Below are 19,141 nucleotides of genomic sequence, written 5' to 3'. Positions count from 1 at the left end.
AAGGTAGTATCTCATAGTTTTGATTTGCATTTTCCTAATGATTGATCATCTTTTCTTGTTCTTATTGGCCATTTACGTATCTTCTTGGGAGAAATTTCTATTAAAGTCCTTTGCCAATTTATTAATCAGATTACTTGTTTTTTATTGCTGAGTTGTAGAAGTTCTCCATATATTCTGGATATTAATCCCTTGTGAAACATTTGCAAACATTTTTTCCCATTCTGTGGGTTGCCCTTAGTCTCCTTGGTTATGTTAATTCCTAAGGATTTTATTCTTTTTTTTATGATATTATAAATGGAATTTTTTTCCTAATTCCCTTTTCTGATTATTCATTGTTAGTATATTGAAATACAACTGATTTTTATGTATTGATTTTATGTTGTGCTACTTTGCTGAATTTGTTTATTATAACTTTTTTTGGTAGAATTGTTGGGGGTTCAACATATAGGATCATATCACTGTGAACAGAGATCATTTTACTTCTTCCTTTGTGATTTAGATGCTTTGTATTTTTTTTTTTTTTCTGGCCTAATTGTTCTGGCTAGAACTTCTAGTACTGTATTGAATAGAAGTGGTGAAAGCAGACATTCTTGTCTCATTCCTGATCTTAGAAGAAGAGCTTTCAGTCTTTCACTATTGAGTATAATGTCACTGTGGATTTCTCATAAATGGCTTTTATTATATTGAGATAATCTTTTATTCCTAGTCTAAGTGTTTTTATCATGAAAAGATTGGAACACAGATCCCAATATTTGGAGGACAGGGATCTTTTTACCCACCCTGGCTCCTATAAACTGCCCCAGGAATATGTGCACAGCTGCCTGCCAGGTGGCTTGAGTAGAGGATGGGTAAATACTGCCAAAGGCTGACATTAACCATAATTTACCATCCAAGCCTTACTCCGGAAGTTGCAAGCCTTCAATAGACTCCAGAATTCCAAAGTAATTACATCAGATATACTCTGCCAGTGCAATTGTTGTCGGCAGACAGATTCCTGGGACTTCCTACTCTACAGTCTTCCCAGAATCCTCCAGGGGGTGATAGAGTTTTAGGATCTACTAAAGTAGGACCCTATGAACAGCCCTAAAGAGGGGGATCCTGGAACATCATGCTAAGCTCTCATTTACAATTTCTGTGATGTTTTACTTTCTCAATAGACAATAATATACTCCCACTTACTGAACTACATTTGTGCTTAGCACAAATGCTTAGCGTTTAACATTCACAGCGTCCCAGCTGACGTAGGTAATGTTAGCCTACTTTTTCAAATTGATGCAACTAAAATCACATGATTTGTAAGAGGTGGCATTGTATAAATGGTATATGACTCTCGATCTACTTTAATTTTGTGATTTTGTTGACCAAGCTCACATAGCTCCTCTCAGTTTATTGTGCAGCAAAAGAAACAGTTATGGACAGATGCCCAATCTTTTCCAAATCAGTTGAATTTTGTTAACCAGTCTTGGAGCCTAGAATGATAAAGGAACATGGTTCTCTGTTCAGGTCTACATCTCTATGATCTGCATTCTCATTTTATTTTGTTATTCAATTACTAGGTCTTTGAGATCTTGTTTTGTTGAATCTATTTACTTATTAAGGTCTTTTGATGCAAAATATGAGGGATATTTTACCTTATCTTGAGACAGGCTTCGTCTCCACTGGATTCTTTATATCTTTTAAATGCTATAGTACCTTCCTTCTCTGCGTTTTCATTCCTCTTCCCCTCTGCTCTTCCCCACCTCCCTCTTTTCCCCTTTTCCCTCACTATGTCTTCTCCTCCTTCTATCTCCGATCCTCCTTTCTTTCTCTCTAATTCATCACAAAAGTGTGTAGCACCGGTCAGATCTTCTGTTTGCTCTAATATAATGTAGGTGAGTTATTCTTGAAACCTGTTTGCTTCACCTCATCAAGGTAGCACTTGAACTTGTTCTGCTAGGACAGTGCCTTGGAAGGTGGTAAACCTGGCTACACTCAAGAGGGTTTGATTTTTTCCTTTGAGAACCATCTCATCCATTGTCAACTTCTCTCTTGTTAGGAGAATATTCCTGAGAGTCCTCAGGATTTTGTTGATTTATCTTCCTTCTCTCAAGATTACCTAAAAGGGCTGGGTGTAGAGTGGTGTGACCTGTTACATCAGAATTTTCTTTCTTCCCTTAGCACTTTCTTTTGTATGTTTTGACATATCGTTCTTTTCCCTATTTTGATTGTTGCTGGTGGTTTTGTTTTTGTCTGTTACTTATTTTTGTGGCAAAATATACCTAGCACAAAATTTAGCATTTTAACCATGTTAAATGAGCCATATTCATCAATGAACTGACATCAAGTACATTCACGTTGTTGGGCACCATCAATACCGTCCATCTCCTGCCAGATCTCTTCCATCTTCCCGAACTAAAATCCTGTACCCACTAAACAGTAACTCCCCATTTTTCCTTCCCTCGAGCCTCAGGCCACTACCTTTGTCCCTGTGAATTTGACTACTCTAGGGACCTCAGATAAGTGGAATCATACACTTTTTGTCCTTTTGTGACTGGCTTATTTCTCTTGTCTTCAGGTCTTTTTTTTTTTTTTTTTTTTAATGTTTATTTTCGAGAGAGAGACAGCGCAAGTAGGGGGGGAGCAGAGAGAGAGGGAGACACAGAATCCGAAGCAGGCTCCAGGCTCTGAGCTGTCAGCATAGAGCCTGATGTGGGGCTCGAACTCATGAACTGCGAGATCATGACCCGAGCTGAAGTCAGATGCTCAACCAACTGAGCCACCCAGGTGCCCCATCGGCTTTTTTTTTTTTAATATTTATTTTTGAATGAGAGAGAGAGAGCACGCGCACAAGCGAGGGAGGGGCATAGAGAGGGAAGACAGAGGATCCAGAGCAGGCTCTGCGCTGACAGAAGCAAGACTGATATGGGGCTCGAACTTACAAACCCAGAGATCCTGACCTGAGCCGGAGCTGGGCAGTCAACCAACTGAGCCACGCAGGCACCCCCATGTCTTGAGGTTTTTACTCATGTTCTAGCAGGTTATTAGTACTTTATTCCTCTTTATGATCGAATAATATTCCATTTTATGGATATGGCACATTTTGTTTATTAGGACATTTGAGTTGATGGACATTTGATGTTTAAACACTTTTTAGCTCTTATGAATCATGCTTTTATGAACATTTATGTTCAAATTTTTGTGTAGAAACATGCTTTCAGTTTCCTTGGGTACGTGTGTAGGAGTCTAATAGCTGGGTCATACGGTAACTCTGTGTTTACAGTTTGAGGAGATGCCAAACTCTGTACTGTTTCACATTCCCACCAGCAATGCGTGAGATTTATTTTTCCACACCCACACCCACACTTATTATTTATTGTCTGTCTTCTTTATTTTAATTACTTGAGTGAGAAAATGTATCTCATTGTGGTTTTGATTTGCGTTTCACTAGTGACTAATGATGTTAAGCAGCTTTCCATGTTTTTGGCGGCCATTTGTACGTCTTTGGAGAAATGTCTGATCAAATCCTTTACCCATCTTAAAGTTGGGTTAATTGTCTTTTTATTGTTGAGTCGTAAGAGAACTTTATATATTTTGGATATTTGTCCCTTAACAGATACATGATTTGGATGCGTTTTCTCTCATTCTGGGTTATCTTTTTGACTTGTTGATGGTGCCTTTGGTTCACAAACATTTTTAATTTTGATGAAGTTCAATTTGTCTATTTTTCCTTTTGTTGTTTGCACTTTAGGTGTCATCTCTAAGGAAACAACCACTGCCTAATCCGAGGTCATAAAGATTTACTCCCATGTTTTCTTTAAAGGGGATTATAGTTTTCATACATACGTTTTGGTCCGTTTTGTTAGGTGTTCATAAGACGATGAAGCTATCCATTGAATAAAAAATAAAACTGAAATTCAATCAATAACTTCATAGGCAAGGAGATTTGCCTTCAGAAATACAGTCTTCCCAAACAGTGCTCCAGTGGCACTTTTGTAGATTATTGGGTAAATTTGGAATTGGGGCTAAACTTAGAGATAACTGATCAGGTCTAACCACAGTGAGAAAAACATTGATTATTCCCAAGATAAGAGTGAGGCTGGATTCACTGTTGTTGTTTGTTTTTAACAAGTCAGCATTCTTTACTGTTTAGTTTCACACCAGTTTCTTCTGGTCTCTGATATGATGTTAAGCAATAAGCCTTCTGAAGCTTTCTGCTATAACTTCAAAAAGCAAGGTTTCTTCGACCTCAGTATTGTGTCCTCAATGAACACCACCAGAATTCAGGGCCACCATCATAGAATCTCCGTATTGGTTCATCCTTACTCAACGATGGAGAGACCACAGAATTCTGATTCTGTTTCTCCAGGACTGCACCACTGCGTTTATGTATTCTATATCCAATTTTTTTCAGCTCATTTTTAAACTTTTATTCAATTTCTGTTGGTATCAGGTTCATCTTCTTGGTGTATTTGCTGCTATATTCGTTGAGACAGCAGTTGTGACATAGCATTTCAGAATCTAATGATCAGCCATCACAGGATTATGAAATAAATGAAAATGGCTATGAGTAGTATTAGGAGGGGTTGGAAAGTAGAGTGGGATGTGGAATACTTCCAGTATTCCAGAAAGCTCCCTCACGCTACTTTCCCATCAGTATACCTTTAAGGGTTGCCCTTATTCTGACTTCTAATACCATAGATTAGTTTTATCTGATTTTGAACTTCACATAAATACAATTATGCATATATATTTTTTTCCTCAGTCAACATTATGACCGTGATATTCCTCCACACTGATGCAGCAATTTGTTCTTTTTCACCACTGTGTAGTCTTCCACTGTCTGAATACCATATCTCTTCCACTTCTAGTAGTTATGTGAATTGTTTCCATTGGGTGCTGATTATAAATAGAGAAGCCGTGAACATTTTCGTATTAGTCTTTTTCTGGACAGAGCTTTCGTTTCTGTTTGGCATATACCTAGGAATAGAATTGCTGCACCGTAAAGTGTATGTTTATTTGGCTTTTTGTGGAAAAAAACGTTAAGTACTATCAACGTTTCTCCAAAGTAATTGCATCAATCTATTGTCCCATGAGCAACATGGAGGAATTCTCGTTGCTCCTCCTCCTCCCCAGCACTCAGGTTGTTAGTCTTTTAAATAGGAAGCCATTGTGATCAGTATGTAACCATATCTGCTGAAGATTTGCTTTGCATGAGTAATAATGTTTAGCACATTTTCGTATGTTCACTGACCAATTTTTATATATTTTTGGTAAGTTATCTCAAGCCTCTTTGTAATCTAGTTTTATTGGAATGACCTTTTTGATTGATTGCTCTGAATTTTTAACGTATTATGGACATGAGTCCTCTTTCAGAAATATGACTTGCAAACATCTTTTTCCAACCAATGGCTTGTCTTTTCTCTTCTCTTTTTTATTTTATTTTGTATTTTTTTAATGTTTATTTATTTTTGAGACAGAGCATGAGTGGGGGAGACACAGAATCCAAAGCAGGCTCCAGGCTCTGAGCTGTCAGCACAGAGTCCGACACGGGGCTCAAACCCACGAACTGCGAGATCGTGACCTGAGCCGAAGTCGGACACTTAACCAACTGAGCCACCCAGGCACCCCTCTGTTCTCTTTATGGTGTCCTGTGAGGGGCAAAATTATTGGTTTTTAAAAGTTCAGCTTATCGGGGCACCTGGGTGGCTCAGTCAGTTAAGCATCCAACTGTGGCACAGGTCATGATCTCAGGGTTCATAAGTTCGAGCCCCGTGTTAGGCTCTGTGCTGACAGCTTGGAGCCTGGAGCCTGCTTCAGATTCTGTGTCTCCCTCTCTCTCTGTCCTTCCCCCGCTCATGCTCTCTCTCAAAAATAAACATGAAAAAAAAATTTTTTAAGTTCAGCTTATCCATCTTTTCTTGTATGGCAAGTACTTGTTCTTATATCCTGTTTGAGAAATCTTTGCCTATCCCAAAGTTATGAAGATCCTTTCCTGTTTCCTTCTAGCAGATTGTCCTAGGTTGGTTGTATAGGTCTACGTGACCTTTCTCTTTTCGTGTGCGGTATGAAGTGAGGTTCTTTTCTCCCCATAAAGCTGTCAGGTTTTCTACTATGGCCTTCAGCTGAATACTCAAGGTCATGAGTTGTTATTGTTGTTTGTAAGCTCTTTGGTATATCCATAAAGTCGTACCACACTACCGTCTTCGTGAAAATCTTTGAAAAAATCTTTGTAGTTGTCATCGTTGTTAGGTACAGCAACCGCATTTGATCATTTAAAGCGCAGCCGTCCACAGACACGCCATCCCCTGCCACTGCAGTAATACTTTGAGTAACTGTGATGCCCTTGCTTGCTGTGGATTGCCAGCGTCACGATAACTACCAGGCATAGAGGTCATCTGTGCATTCCTTGAATATGTGAGCGACTCCGTCCCAGAATCCAGCCTGGATATTCTATTTTCCGTGGACATTTCTAGTAAAAATACTGTGCCACTTCTAGTCCTGGCAGCAAATATAATTCCACTCGAGTGTTTCACCTGAAGAGCCTTTATAAGGAGACGATTTTCAGAGCAGTGGACAGAGCTAAAGGAACCAACAATGACACTGAAGTACCCAGAGATTAGCAATGGGAGAAAACCATTACAGTCCTCGGATTTAAGAGGCAATGCAAATTGGGGCGCCTGTTAAGCATCCGACTCTTGATTTCAACTCAGGTCATAAGATTGAGCCCCACAATGGGCTCTGCACTGACACCGGGGAACCTGCTTGGGATTCTCTCTCTCCCTCTCTCTCTGCCCCTCCCCGACCTGCGTGTGTGTGTGCACACTTGATCTCTCTCTCCCTCTCTCTCTCAAAATAAACAAACATTTTGGGGCGCCTGGATGGCTCAGTCAGTGAAGCATCCGACTTCAATTCAGGTCATGATCTCACAACTGGTGAGTTTGAGCCCCATGTCAGGCTACACGCTGACAGCTCAGAGCCTGGAGCCTGCTTCGGATTCTGTGTCTCCCACTCTCTCTGCCCCTCCCCCACTCACGCTATTTCTCTCTCTCTCAAAAATAAATAAACATTTAAATAAATAAACATTTTAAAACAGAGGTAATGCAAATAAATAGATTATAGATAGACAGATAGATAGTAGATAGGTAATAACATCACCCAAGCCCAGTCAAAGCTGGGATGGAAGAGGGGCTGTCCTATAAGAGGAATAGTGTTGGAGGCTCAAAGCTACTGCCAGAACTGTATCACTAAAGTAGGGAGAAAGGCAGGGAAAAACTACCTAGACTTTTCTCTCCTTCCCTTGTTCTTCTCTCCTGCTAGTGCCAAACCCAATCAGAAGCCTTCTGGAAACAGAGCACAAGTATTGCAGTTTGTAGAGGTCAGCCTTCCAGTGTAGCAAACAGGGAAGAGGAAGTCTAAGGATGGATCTGGAGGAAAAGGCAAACAGAGAATCAACAGCACATATTATGAAATAAAAATTGAAATAGGCTAAATAAGATTACTTTGCAAGCAGTAAAAATAACACCTAAGAAAATGGAACTAAATTGTCAATATAAATGATGAACTATGACAAAGTATAGATAGAAACTAAAGAAACATGTCTTGGGAATGCAAGCTGGTGCAGCCACTCTGGAAAACAGTATGGAGGTTCCTCAAAAAACTAAAAATAGAACTACCCTACGACCCAGCAATTGCACTACTAGGCATTTATCCAAGGGATACAGGTGTGCTGTTTCGAAGGGACACAGGCACCCCATGTTTATAGCAGCACTATCAACAATAGCCAAAGCATGGAAAGAGCCCAAATGTCCATCGATGGATGAATGGATAAAAAAGATGTGGTATATATATACAGCAGAGTATTACTCGGCAATCAAAAAGAAGGAAGTCTTGCCATTTGCAACTACGTGGATGGAGCTGGTGGGTATTATGATAAATGAAATTAGTCAGAGAAAGACAAAAATCATATGACCTCACTCACAAGATGACTTTAAGAGACAAAACAGATGAACTTAAGGGAAAGGAAACAAAAATACTATAAAAACAGGGAGGGGAACAAAACAGAAAAGACTCAAAAATATGGAGAACAAACTGAGGGTTACTGGAGGGATTGTGGGAGGAGGGATGGGCTAAATGGGTAAGGGGCACTAAGGAATCTACTCCTGAAATCATTGTTGCACTAGATGCTAACTCATTTGGATGTAAATTTTTAAAAATAAAATAAATAAATAAATAAATAAAATAAATAAAGAAAGAAACATGTCTACATGGAATAAAAAAAAATAAGTGGAAAGAATCTAAAATGATAAATACAAATGCTTGAGAAACAAAGTTGTAGGAATTTCCAGTGAAGAACGGAGGCGGGGTCTCTGTTTCTCTATTATCTACAGTTCCTGGCACGTCCCCTCCGATACGAGTGGACAGATGGGTGAATGAATAAATACTGAAAATAGAAAACAATACAGGAAACCAAAAGTGACAATAAGATTTTTTTAACTAAAAGCAAAACACTTCTGAATTATTTGAAATAGAAAATGTAAATCAACTTTAAAGGCACAGAAAAATCAAGTCAGCCTTGGATTTTTTTCTGCTGCCACGATGAAAGGCACATATTCTTCTACAGAACTTTCAGAGAAAAATAATATTACCTAAGAATTTGGAGCCAACTAACTTCACCAGTAATTCACATGCAAAGCCAACAGAAGAATGTTGTAAAACCTATGTTGAGTCAAAGCTGGGGTTCATTGATCATAAGATGACTTTGTTCTGTTACCACAAAGAAAAACTTCCAATTAAACCTTAACACCCTGTTTTAACAGTGTTCCTGAGTGATGCTTGGATTACTGTGACATTATTGCCTTACTTGGTATGTGATAGGGTAATCGTTTTGAGTGGTATTTCACTAGCAAAAGATAATGTAATGTCATCTCCTGTGGGATTCTTCCTTCCTTTTTTTTTTTTTTTAAAGAATTTCTTTAGTGTTTACTTATTTTTGAGAGAGACAGAGACAGAGTCCAAGTGGGGGAGGGGCAGAGAGGGAGACACAGAATCCGAAGCAGATTCCACGCTCCAGCACCGGATGCGGGGCTCAAACGCATGGCCCACGAGGTCATGACCTGAGCCAAAGTCGGAGGCTTAACCGACTGAGCCACCCAGGTGCCCCGGATTCTTTCTTTCTTAGGTTCTATAAAACGCTTGGTGTCGTACAAGAAAATGTGACATTGTGGTGATTCTTCCAGTGTCACTTACTGATAAATATATACCCTGCTTTGTTTTCTTCTCTTACTGCGCCCATAACAATTTTGTTTCAGTGCCAAATTATAATGTAATATTATTGAAGGCATCTTAAGCATCGGTAAAATTCAACAATATTATACCAGTGTTTCAGGAAACTTGAAGTGATGGGCAATATAAAAAGCTGGCACAAAGTACATGCCTGTGTGGCCAAATGACCACTGTACTTTGAGTGCCACCTGGTGGGAAATGATTGTAAGACATGACAATTACGAAAGTGATCTCAATCAAAATGTTAAAATGTGAAGAAAGTGTATCTTATGTTTATAGATGAAATATGGCCTAGTGAACCTTAGCAACTGTAATATTTAATTTTGTGTCAACTTGGTTGGGCTAAGGGGTGCCCATATTTTTTAAAATTATTTTTTAAATTCTTTATTTTTGAGAGAGAGAGACAGAGACAGAGACAGAGACAGAGAGGAGACACAGCATCCAAAGCAGGCTCCAGGCTCTGAGCTGTCAGCACAGAGCCTGAAGCAGGACTTGAACTCCCCAACTGTGAGATCATGACCTGAGCTGAAGTCGGACACTTAACCAACTAAGCCACCCAGGCACGCCAAGGAGTGCCCAGATTAAACTATGTCTGAATACGACTGTGAGGGTGTTTCTGGAGGAGATTAGCATTTGAACCAGCAGGCTCTATAAAGCAGACTGTCCTACCCAGTGTGGGTGGGTGGGCCTCATCCAATCCATTGGAGGCCTGAGTGGAACCAAAGGGTGAAGGAAAATGGAATCCCCTCCTTTGCTTCCTGCCTGCCTGTGAACTGGGACGTAAGCCGTCTCCTGTCCTTGGCCTGGGACTTAAACTAGGGGCCTTTCTGGTTTTCAGTCCTCATGTCTTTGTCTTCTGACTGGGAGTTATGCCATCTGATCCCCTGGTTCTCAGGCCCTTGCTTCTGTAGCTTACAGCCGATCACAGCCGTTCTCAGCCTCCATAATTGCATGAGCTAATTCCTCACAGTAAACCTCTGCCCATATCCACTTGTGCGGGGCGACAGAGGTGGAATTGGCGAGTAAAGGTTGGCTTCTATATGCATCTTGAAGCTAGAGTCAGTAGGATTTGCTGATGGCCTCGATACAGGCTGTGAGAGGAAGAGGAGAATTAAGAATGACACCACGGGAGGTGCCTGGGTGGCTCAGTTGATTAAGCGTCCGACTTCGGCTCAGGTCTTGATCTTGCAGTTCGTGAGTTCAAGCCCCGCATCAGGCTCTGTGCTGACAGCCCAGAGCCTGGAGCCTGCTTCAGGTTCTGTGTCTCCCTCTCTCTCTGCCCCTCCCCTGCTCGCACTCTGTCTCTCTGTGTCTCTCAATAATAAATACATGTGAAACAAAAAAAGAAAGAATGACACCACAGTTTTGGATTGAGCAAAAGGAAAACTGCAGTTGGTATTATGGAGAGGAGGAAGGCTGAGGGTGGAGGAGTTTGCCTGGGGGTTGGGAGTCCAGTCTGGGATGAGTTTGGTTTGAGATGCCTGACCGCCATGGATCTGGAACTGTCAGTAGGTGGCCAGATATACAAATCTGGAGTTCAGGGAAGAGAATGGGATGAGAGGTTTACATTTGGGAATCATCTGCATAAAGATGGATTTAGTGGCACCTGGGTGGCTCGGTCAATTAAGTGTCCCACTCTTGATCTCAGCTCAGGTCTTGATCTCAAGTTCTACGCCCCATGTTGGGCTACGTGCTGGGTGTGAAGCCTACTTAAAAAAAAAAAAAAAAAAAAAAAAAGGATTTAAACTCCTAAAACTGGATGAGATCTCCAGAGATAGAGAAGAGATCTAAAAATTGAGCCCTGGGGCATTCCAACATTCAGGGATTGTGGGAGGCAGCTCTCTCTCTCTCTCTCTCTCTCTGGACCAGTGTCTGTTCGGTCAGGTGAATGCTTTGCTACTACCAGATTACTGCCAGGACTGCCCATCATGTTTCTCTAAAGGCACGAGAGAAACACAGGACACCAAATTTGGTTCAACCTATTCATCGTAGGATAGCTAATGACTCCCCGGTCTCTGCAGATAATTCTCCTGGCATCAGGAAGAGGAACCACCACTAGGGGGAGCTCACTTCTCTTCCTCCAGATCTCTCCTGTGACCCTCACTCTGGCCTTCACCTACTTCAGGGAACAGGTTCCGTAATGAAATGGAGCCCCGAAAGGACTTTTGAGGGACTTAACCAAGACCAACATGTATTTTGCTAATTGTGGAGTCTCAAAGCCTTACTTCCACCCCTTAGTTTAAGTGAAGGGTTTTTTAGTTTTTTGGGGGTTTTTTGTTTTTTACAAGGTATGGTATTAAAACGTCTCTAGTTGTATTATATCGACATCAAGAGACTTCTGTTTCTTTCCTCGTAGGATTAAGAAGATATAGTAAAATCGGATCTATTGATGACAATATCTTCACATTATACTATGACCACATGGGTTTCATACATAAACTGACGCCAGACCATTTTGAAGCTGGTGGGTCATTTGCAGCCTTTGGAAATTCTAAAGGTATTTTTGGACAGGTTAGTGATATAATGCATTGAAACTGTTCACCTTGCTTTAAGAATACATATACCACATTCCACACACGGAATTGTGGGAAAACAGGAAGGTATTTTCCTTGGGACAAACTCGGATTAATGCACTTTGCTCTGTTTGACTATAGGAAAAGCCTCCAGATAGCAGAGAACATCTCCAAAACCTTCTTCCCAGTCCCTTTCAGGGTTCTATAGATTTAACTCCACCCAGACTATCTTCAGAGCAACATGACCAGATATTCTAAGCTTATTACTTAGACCTATTACTTCCAACCCAGGGTCACGATAGGTTTGGTTTTCTACCTCCCAAGAAATATGAGCAAGAAATATGAGTTCCATTTTTCCCAGTGGTTTACCTTTCCTCTTTCATATTAACCCTGCCCCTTCATTTTTTTTTCCTTTTCTGATACTAATATAGGACTTCCTCACAGGTGACAGTGCAAAGAGTTGTTCTAATAATTTTAATGTATAATGTGCCACTTGTGATGGTGCATGTGCCTAAGAACTCATCACTGGGCACACGGTCATGAAATGAACTTTCCTGAGTGTATCAGCAAAGAACAAGGTTTTTGTGTTCACTGGGGCTTAACAAAACCTTCCCTTCGGCCTAAAGGAAATGGAATAAAGGCTGACTCTGGTTTTAACAGATCACTGCAAACTACCAGGCCAAGACTGGGGCCGAAAGGTTGTTGTCTTTGCTTTCCCTGTCCGAGATATTCCTAGAGAGGGTGGCGGGAACTTCCCTGTGACTGTAAAATGCCGCCATATGACTTTCTGTGCAGTTGCCAGTCTGCCGTGTGGGCTCTGCATAGACACAAATCAAATGACATGAGGGGAGGGTGGAACTTGCCAAAAAAGCAGATTCCACAGTTTTTCACTAACTTCACAATTTGTAGGAAATGTCTTAGTTCTCTTATGTGAAAGTTTACATTCTTAAAATCAAAAGCCAATAAATAGGGGTGTTTTTTTTTTTTTTTTTTTTAACTCACCTCTCTCCCCCAGACAAGCTGTGCGTGCATCCTCCCGGGGTAAAAATCACCACTGGCTTTTTCGTGGCTCTATGTCCCGAGCACTGCTCTGCTCTCTTAAATCTTTGTAACAGCTACTTATCCTCATTTTACTGATGAGCAAAATGAGGCAAAGCAAGGCTGAATAATCTACCCCAAATCACACACACCACTGACTTTTACCCAGACAGCAGGTCCCAGGCCCAGCGTGTTGCCTTTCATTGAACTTGTACACACTTTTCATAAGGTGGTCTTGTCACTCCCAGGCTAGAATGGCATTAGGAATTCTAAAATTGTTTTTAATCTTTATTTGTTTTTTTGAGAGGGAGAGTTGGGGAGGGGAAGACAGAGAGAGAGGGAGACACAGAATGTGAAGCAGGCTCCAGGCTCCTAGCCATCAGGACAGAACCTGATGTAGGGCTTGAACTCACAAACTTCAAGATGACCTGAGCCACAGTCAGATGCTTAACTGACTGAGCCACCCAGGCACCCTGTGGTGTTTGGAATTCTAAAGCACTCTCAGCCTTTCGAGAGCCCTTAAGACACTGATTCTGTCTCATGTCTATTCTCCTGGCATCTGTTTCCCACTCTCTCCCCTCTTCAGTGGGTTCCCAAGTTTAAGACACTAGGGGGACAAGACATGACAGAAAATGGGTCTTGGAGGCACTGTTGAATGGCCACACCCCCAACCAGTCTGCACTACCTACCACCCCCACTCCCCATGTCATAACAACGAGGTCAAACCACAACACCCCCTTCGGGATGGTCCTCAAAGTTCCCCAAGCTGAACAGGATCAGGATCAGAGTAGAGTGTGTTGGAAAGACACTACGGGTCAGAAATTGGGGCAGTGGTGCTGGCGTGGACTATAGGGAAAGGCTTGTGAAACAGAAGAAATGAGAAAGGCTATAGCACAGGAGCGGGGGGGTTGTGGGGTCACTGGCAGCCGTGGGGTCACTGGCATGCAGCGGTGGGAACAGCGGCTTTCAAGTGAGGAGCTGTATGCCACAGCCCCTTCCTGTAAAAAAACAAAAACAAAAAACAACTCCAGTAAGAACCGAGCTCCAAAATCTGCCCCTCCAGACCCCTCGCACACAATGGAAGACATGCCTCGGTGCATTCTTCCACTCCAGCTCCTGCCAAGGTCACAGGAATCCCAAACTGAATCTTACTCCCCAGAATTTGCCTCCGCACCAGGAGAAGATATTATCCCTCACATACGCGTGGATATTCAAACAGAACATGTTGAAATATTACTCCTACTGATGAACAAAAACAGTCCTGTTTTGACCTGAACTGGAAACAAATCTCATATTTGCATTTTGCCCTAATTGAAGTATAAAGTAGTTTAGATGCACTGTTTTCTTTTTTTCCTACTCCAGCCTCCTGACATGGGCTTCGAAACTGCACTCGCGCCACAGTTTATCACTTTAAAAGAAGTGGTTTTTTTTGCGTACGTCCCCACAAACGAACCTCAGGAAAGTAGATACACCAAGAAATTCAGCAACATCCACTTGGGAAAAGTGATACACTCCAGGTAGGGACTGATTTGCCTCACATGTATTTAGATTTCACACTGGTTTCTAAACGCTAAATTCCGAGCCGACGTTTTTGAGTCGTGTTCTCAGCTGTACCAGATAGAGTATATCTTTTTCCGATACCTCAGAAGCCCACATACGTTGGTAGATTCCAAGGTGCCTTGACTGATGCCCCAAGTTCAGAAACACGATTGATCACGTCAGCACCTTCAGTATCAAAGATTTCGTCTTTGAGTAATCAAAGATGTCCTGGGCTACACTGGATACTGCTTGTCTATACTGCTCACTTACAGGGCATTTCTCACATGTACTAAGGACAGACACATCTAGCAAAGCGAAGGTCATCTTGCACAAAATACCGCACAGCAGGGTATGTGGTATTCTCAGCCACGCTTACTTCTAAGATAACAGCAAGAGCCCAGGACCTTTAAAACTACCTTTAGGGCTAAAAACCGTCTTTGAAGACCACTATGAATTTTACAACCCCGAAAATCTAACAACCAGAAAAGGAACAATTTCAGATGACCAGAAGAAACTCACCCTACTCCAAACAGGTGTCTCCACCAGATTGAAATCTGTTTACTATATTTGTATCGGGATATCGGTTTGCACCTTGTCGCGTAGCCAACAACTTCATGTGCCGTGGGGCAGCTCACGCAGAGATGGAGGTAAAGACTGAAATTGGATAGGATGGAACAAATGCTGGTAGCAGTCCCCCTATCCCACACAAGGATGGTAGAACTTTCTGTGTCTAAGAAAAGTACCTGGGATTTTGTGTGTGTGACATTTCCAAGCCACTTAGTCTTTTTTTTTTTTTTAATGTGTGTGTGTGTGTGTGTGTGTGTGTGCATGTGTGTGTGTTTAGAGAGAGAGAGAGTGCAAGAGCATGAGCAGGGGAGGGGCAGAGAGGAGAGGGAGACACAGAACCCGAAGCAGGCTCCAGGCTCTGAGCTGTCAGCACAGAGCCAGACGCGGGGCTCAAACTCATGGACTGCGAGATCATGACCTGAGCCGAAGTCGGACGCTTAACCAGCTGAGCCACCCAGGTGCCCACCACTCAGTTTACATAGGCACGTCCTTGTAGAAAACATACAGAATCACTTTTTAAAAGACTAACATATGATTAATATAATCTCAATGTTAATATTAGTGTTTTATATCCTAATAATTTTAAAAAGCATATGATCCTCTTAAGGATCCAAATACAAGTTTCCCCTCACTCTCCAAAAGTAGAGTGTTCCTGTGAAACTTTTTGGAAGCCAAACTGGCGTAAAGACGCAATTACTCTTAATTTTTATGGAAAAATTTCTGAGCATTCCCAGACCCCAAAAATAACCTCCATTAGGCTTTTTCTGATGCCTTACGACATATCTTGCTAACGGATGCACAAAATGAATGGAGATAAACCACAGCTGCTCGCACAGGTCAACCCTCTGGCATCTTGGTGCAGAGAATGCTGCGTGCAGCTCGAGGGGGAGGAGTTCGGCGGGACCTTCTTGCTGCTGGGGATGTGCGCTGCCCCTATGAGGGCTCAGCTCACTGCAAAACCAAAGCTGGATTCTGTTTTCACTTTTTGTCTCTTCTCGTGGAAGTGGGCATCCTCTTGGGATTTCTTTCAGTTAGGGAAAACAAGGGCTAATGTTGGTCTTTCCTAAAGGTGGAGCGGCACAAGGTGAACTCTGGAAAAGTGAGGGTGCCTGTGTTTAAAAATCAGAACAGCACATTCTGGGGTCAGATTCTAACTTTGCTCTACTGGTGCGGAAACGAGGGAATGGGCATCTCCAAGGCAGGAAATGGGAGAAAAGAGCCAGGGTCAGAGAACTAGAAGAAAGCCAAACTTCAGCTGGACTGGTCAAGGATTTGGGACCCAAGGTTCCAAAGTTAGCAATCGGCCAAGGCAGATTCTAGGTATTCAGGGGCTGGAGCAGAGTGAGCCCTTCATTCATTTTCCCACAAACAATTGCTTAAAACCTACTATGTGCAAGGCACTCTGGATACCATAGAGCAGCGAAGATGACATTCGAACCCACGCACATCTTGAACTCACGCCATTGACAGCAGAAGAGCATGGGCCATCAAGAGAGTGTTTTCCTGAGGGTTGAGCCCTTATTGGAGGATGTTGGAAGGTTGCTCGGGGGCGGTGATGCTTATGATGGGAACAGAAGAATGCGGATGAAGAGAGGGGTGGGGGGAAGCTTCCAGACTGAGAGGACAACACGTAGAAGGCCCCCAGGCCAATGGGAACATGGTGTGTGTTTGAGAAACCAAAGGAAAACCAGAGTGACTTCAGTGTTGTGAAAGGAGGAGAAAAGTCATTCAAGACCGTGGAGCCAGGTTGGGTGGGGCCTTCTGAGTCCCTCGGGGATGGGGTTGGGGAGTTAGATGTCATTCCAGGTGAAGGAGAGGCATTGAAGGCTTCTAATTATGTGAGTAACTGGATAGATAGATGTGAAATTTGCTCACTGAATAAGCTGGAGAGGCCACCTTTAATTTTCCTCCTACTGTCCTTCAAGCCCCTCCATGGACTTCCCTCCATTCTATCTCTAGATGAATATCAGGCAAGTCCCATAACTTTTCTCTTCGAGGGCAGGTGAATATTTCCTTGGTCTAAAAATGTCTAAGTCAGTCTAAGAATCACATGACTCTCTTCTTGTCCAGTGTTTTAGGAGAGGTCAAATTCTTACCCATTTTAAATTTGTTTCCCAGCCCCTGTTTGGGCCTGACCTGGACTGGGGAGCTGGGGGAGGTGGGGTATTGCTCATTCTTACTATTTTTCAGCTTCTAGTATCTTCTTCCCTTGAAGCTTATGGTGTCTAGCCCTTCCAGAGTTCGGGGGAGAGAAAGCAGGTGAAATAAAGGGGGAAGAGGCCCTCCTGATGGAGACCTCCAGAGTCCTTTGGAAGGGACAAGGCCACTACTCCACCTGTCCACCCTGCTGGTTCCCTCGACCCCTTGGGCAATCCCCCTGGGAAGGTCTCCTTTCTTCCCCACCCCAACACTAGGCCTGGTCCCCCAGAGATCAGCAGCATCTTGATTTCTGCGTGAACATTGACATAATTTTTTTCTTTATGGCTTTAACATGTACCCATGCATCAAAACATACTATTTAGTTTTGCTAAATGTATTATTCTTCTGTGACTTGCCTTTTCCATACAGCGATAGGCTTTTTAAATTCCTCGGTATTGATGCATCTGTAATTCACTCACATTAATACACCACGATCTATTTGGCAACTCTCCTGTGTTTTCGTGTAATAGTCTTAGTTTGGCTTTTCATTTTTAAGTGTTTGGTCTATCTAGCACCAATGTGTGTCATGTGAAGTAGGAACTGATTTCTTTCTTTTTTTATATGTATAACCAGCCATCTGTAGAAGTCACTCTTTCCCCCCGCTGATGTGGGCTCCCCCCACCCTGCAACATGTGATGAGTCCATGTGTGAGGGAGTCTGTTTCTGTCTCTCTTCTGCTTCACTGGAGTATTCATGTTCCCTTTGTCACAGTGACTAAAACTCTGTGTAACAACCCCTCCTGGTTTTTCTTGGCCTTTGTTCTTGCTTTAAAATTTTTTTTCTAATGTTTATTTATTTTTGAGAGACAGAGAGTGAGTAGGGAAGGGACAGAGAGAGAAAGGGAGACACAGAATTCAAAGCAGGCATTAGGCTCTGAGCTGTCAGCACAGAGCCCAACACGGGGCTTGAACCCACGAACCGCGAGATCATGACCTGAGCCAAAGTCGGACGCCTAAGCAACTGAGCCACCCATGTGCCCCGTCCTTGCATTTAAATGTTACGTTCAGCTTGTCAGGTTCCATTAAGGGAGGGGGAAAAAAAACACCAAAAAACAATAATCTGTTATAGAAATTACCTCTTGCAGCCAAATTCTGCCTGGTATCTGAGATTCAATCTTGGGTGGAAATTTCCAGCTCTTCTCCTCACAGTGAGATAATGCTTTAAAAAAATTTTTTTAATGTTTATTTATTTTTGAGAAAGAGCATGTGCAAGCAGGGGAGGGGCAGAGAGAGAGGGAGACACAGAATCCCAAGCAGGCTCTGTGCTGTCAGTGCAGAGCCCGATGTGGGGCTTGAACTCACAGACCACAAGACTGACCCAAAGTCAGATGCTTAACCAACTGAGCCATCCAGGCGCCCCAAGAGACATTCATTTTATGGACAACCAATGTGACACTGGATAAGAATGCAAAAAGAACAGTCTAGTCTTTTCACTAAAAGGTGCTAAGACAGCGGCCTGAGCTGAAATCAAGAGTTGGATGCTTGACCACCTGTACCACCCAGGCACCCCTAGATAATTCTACTAGAACTATAGACACAAGACAGCTTCCTGACCCTCTATAATGGGTCGAGTGCTATTATTTTATACTTCTCTCATCCTGATGTGTCTTTGCCTGTGCCCCATGGCTTTTGCTTCCTGTCTCCCAGTAGCTTCAAGCTTTTGCTACATAGGGGGACAGAGGGAGGGGAGGTGGGAGGGAAGCAGGGCTTCAGTGCCAGCACCCTCCAACCACCCCTCCCAGCACTGATCACTTCTTTGGAGGCCAGTGTGCAAAAGTGGTTAATATCTTGCTTCCCATGGCTTGAAATTTTTGCTTCCTATGAAAGAAAGTTTAAGAAAGTGGGTGATGCTTGATGCCTGTTTCCTCCCATCCTCCATGCTGCCTGGACCACCACCAGGGGGTCTCTCTGGTCTATTGCCCTGCCCCTGTCTTTCTCATGAGCCTCTGGGAAAGCCCATGGGAAGGAAGTAACTTGTGAGTTCAAAGGGGACACCCCTTTGAAAGGTACCCTAGCTTCTCCAAA

The 19,141-nt window shown here is 42.6% G+C and overlaps 1 protein-coding gene across 2 annotated transcripts in view; it reads left to right on the top strand.

The window, feature by feature from the left end:
- CATSPERB (catsper channel auxiliary subunit beta) overlaps positions 1-19,141 on the top strand; it is a 107,336-nt gene that overhangs the window by 52,295 nt on the left and 35,900 nt on the right. For both annotated transcript variants that reach the window (XM_078447902.2, XM_078447901.2), the window contains exons 16-17: positions 11,618-11,772; positions 14,175-14,329. In XM_078447902.2, coding sequence (XP_078304028.2) covers positions 11,618-11,772; positions 14,175-14,329 — 310 coding nt within the window. The remainder of the gene's footprint in view (positions 1-11,617; positions 11,773-14,174; positions 14,330-19,141) is intronic.

Source organism: Panthera onca, chromosome B3 (genome assembly GCF_046562875.1).
Source record: "Panthera onca isolate mPanOnc1 chromosome B3, mPanOnc1 haplotype 2, whole genome shotgun sequence".
NCBI classification, from domain to species: Eukaryota; Metazoa; Chordata; class Mammalia; order Carnivora; family Felidae; genus Panthera; species Panthera onca.
This window is presented reverse-complemented; position numbering and strand designations above follow the sequence as displayed.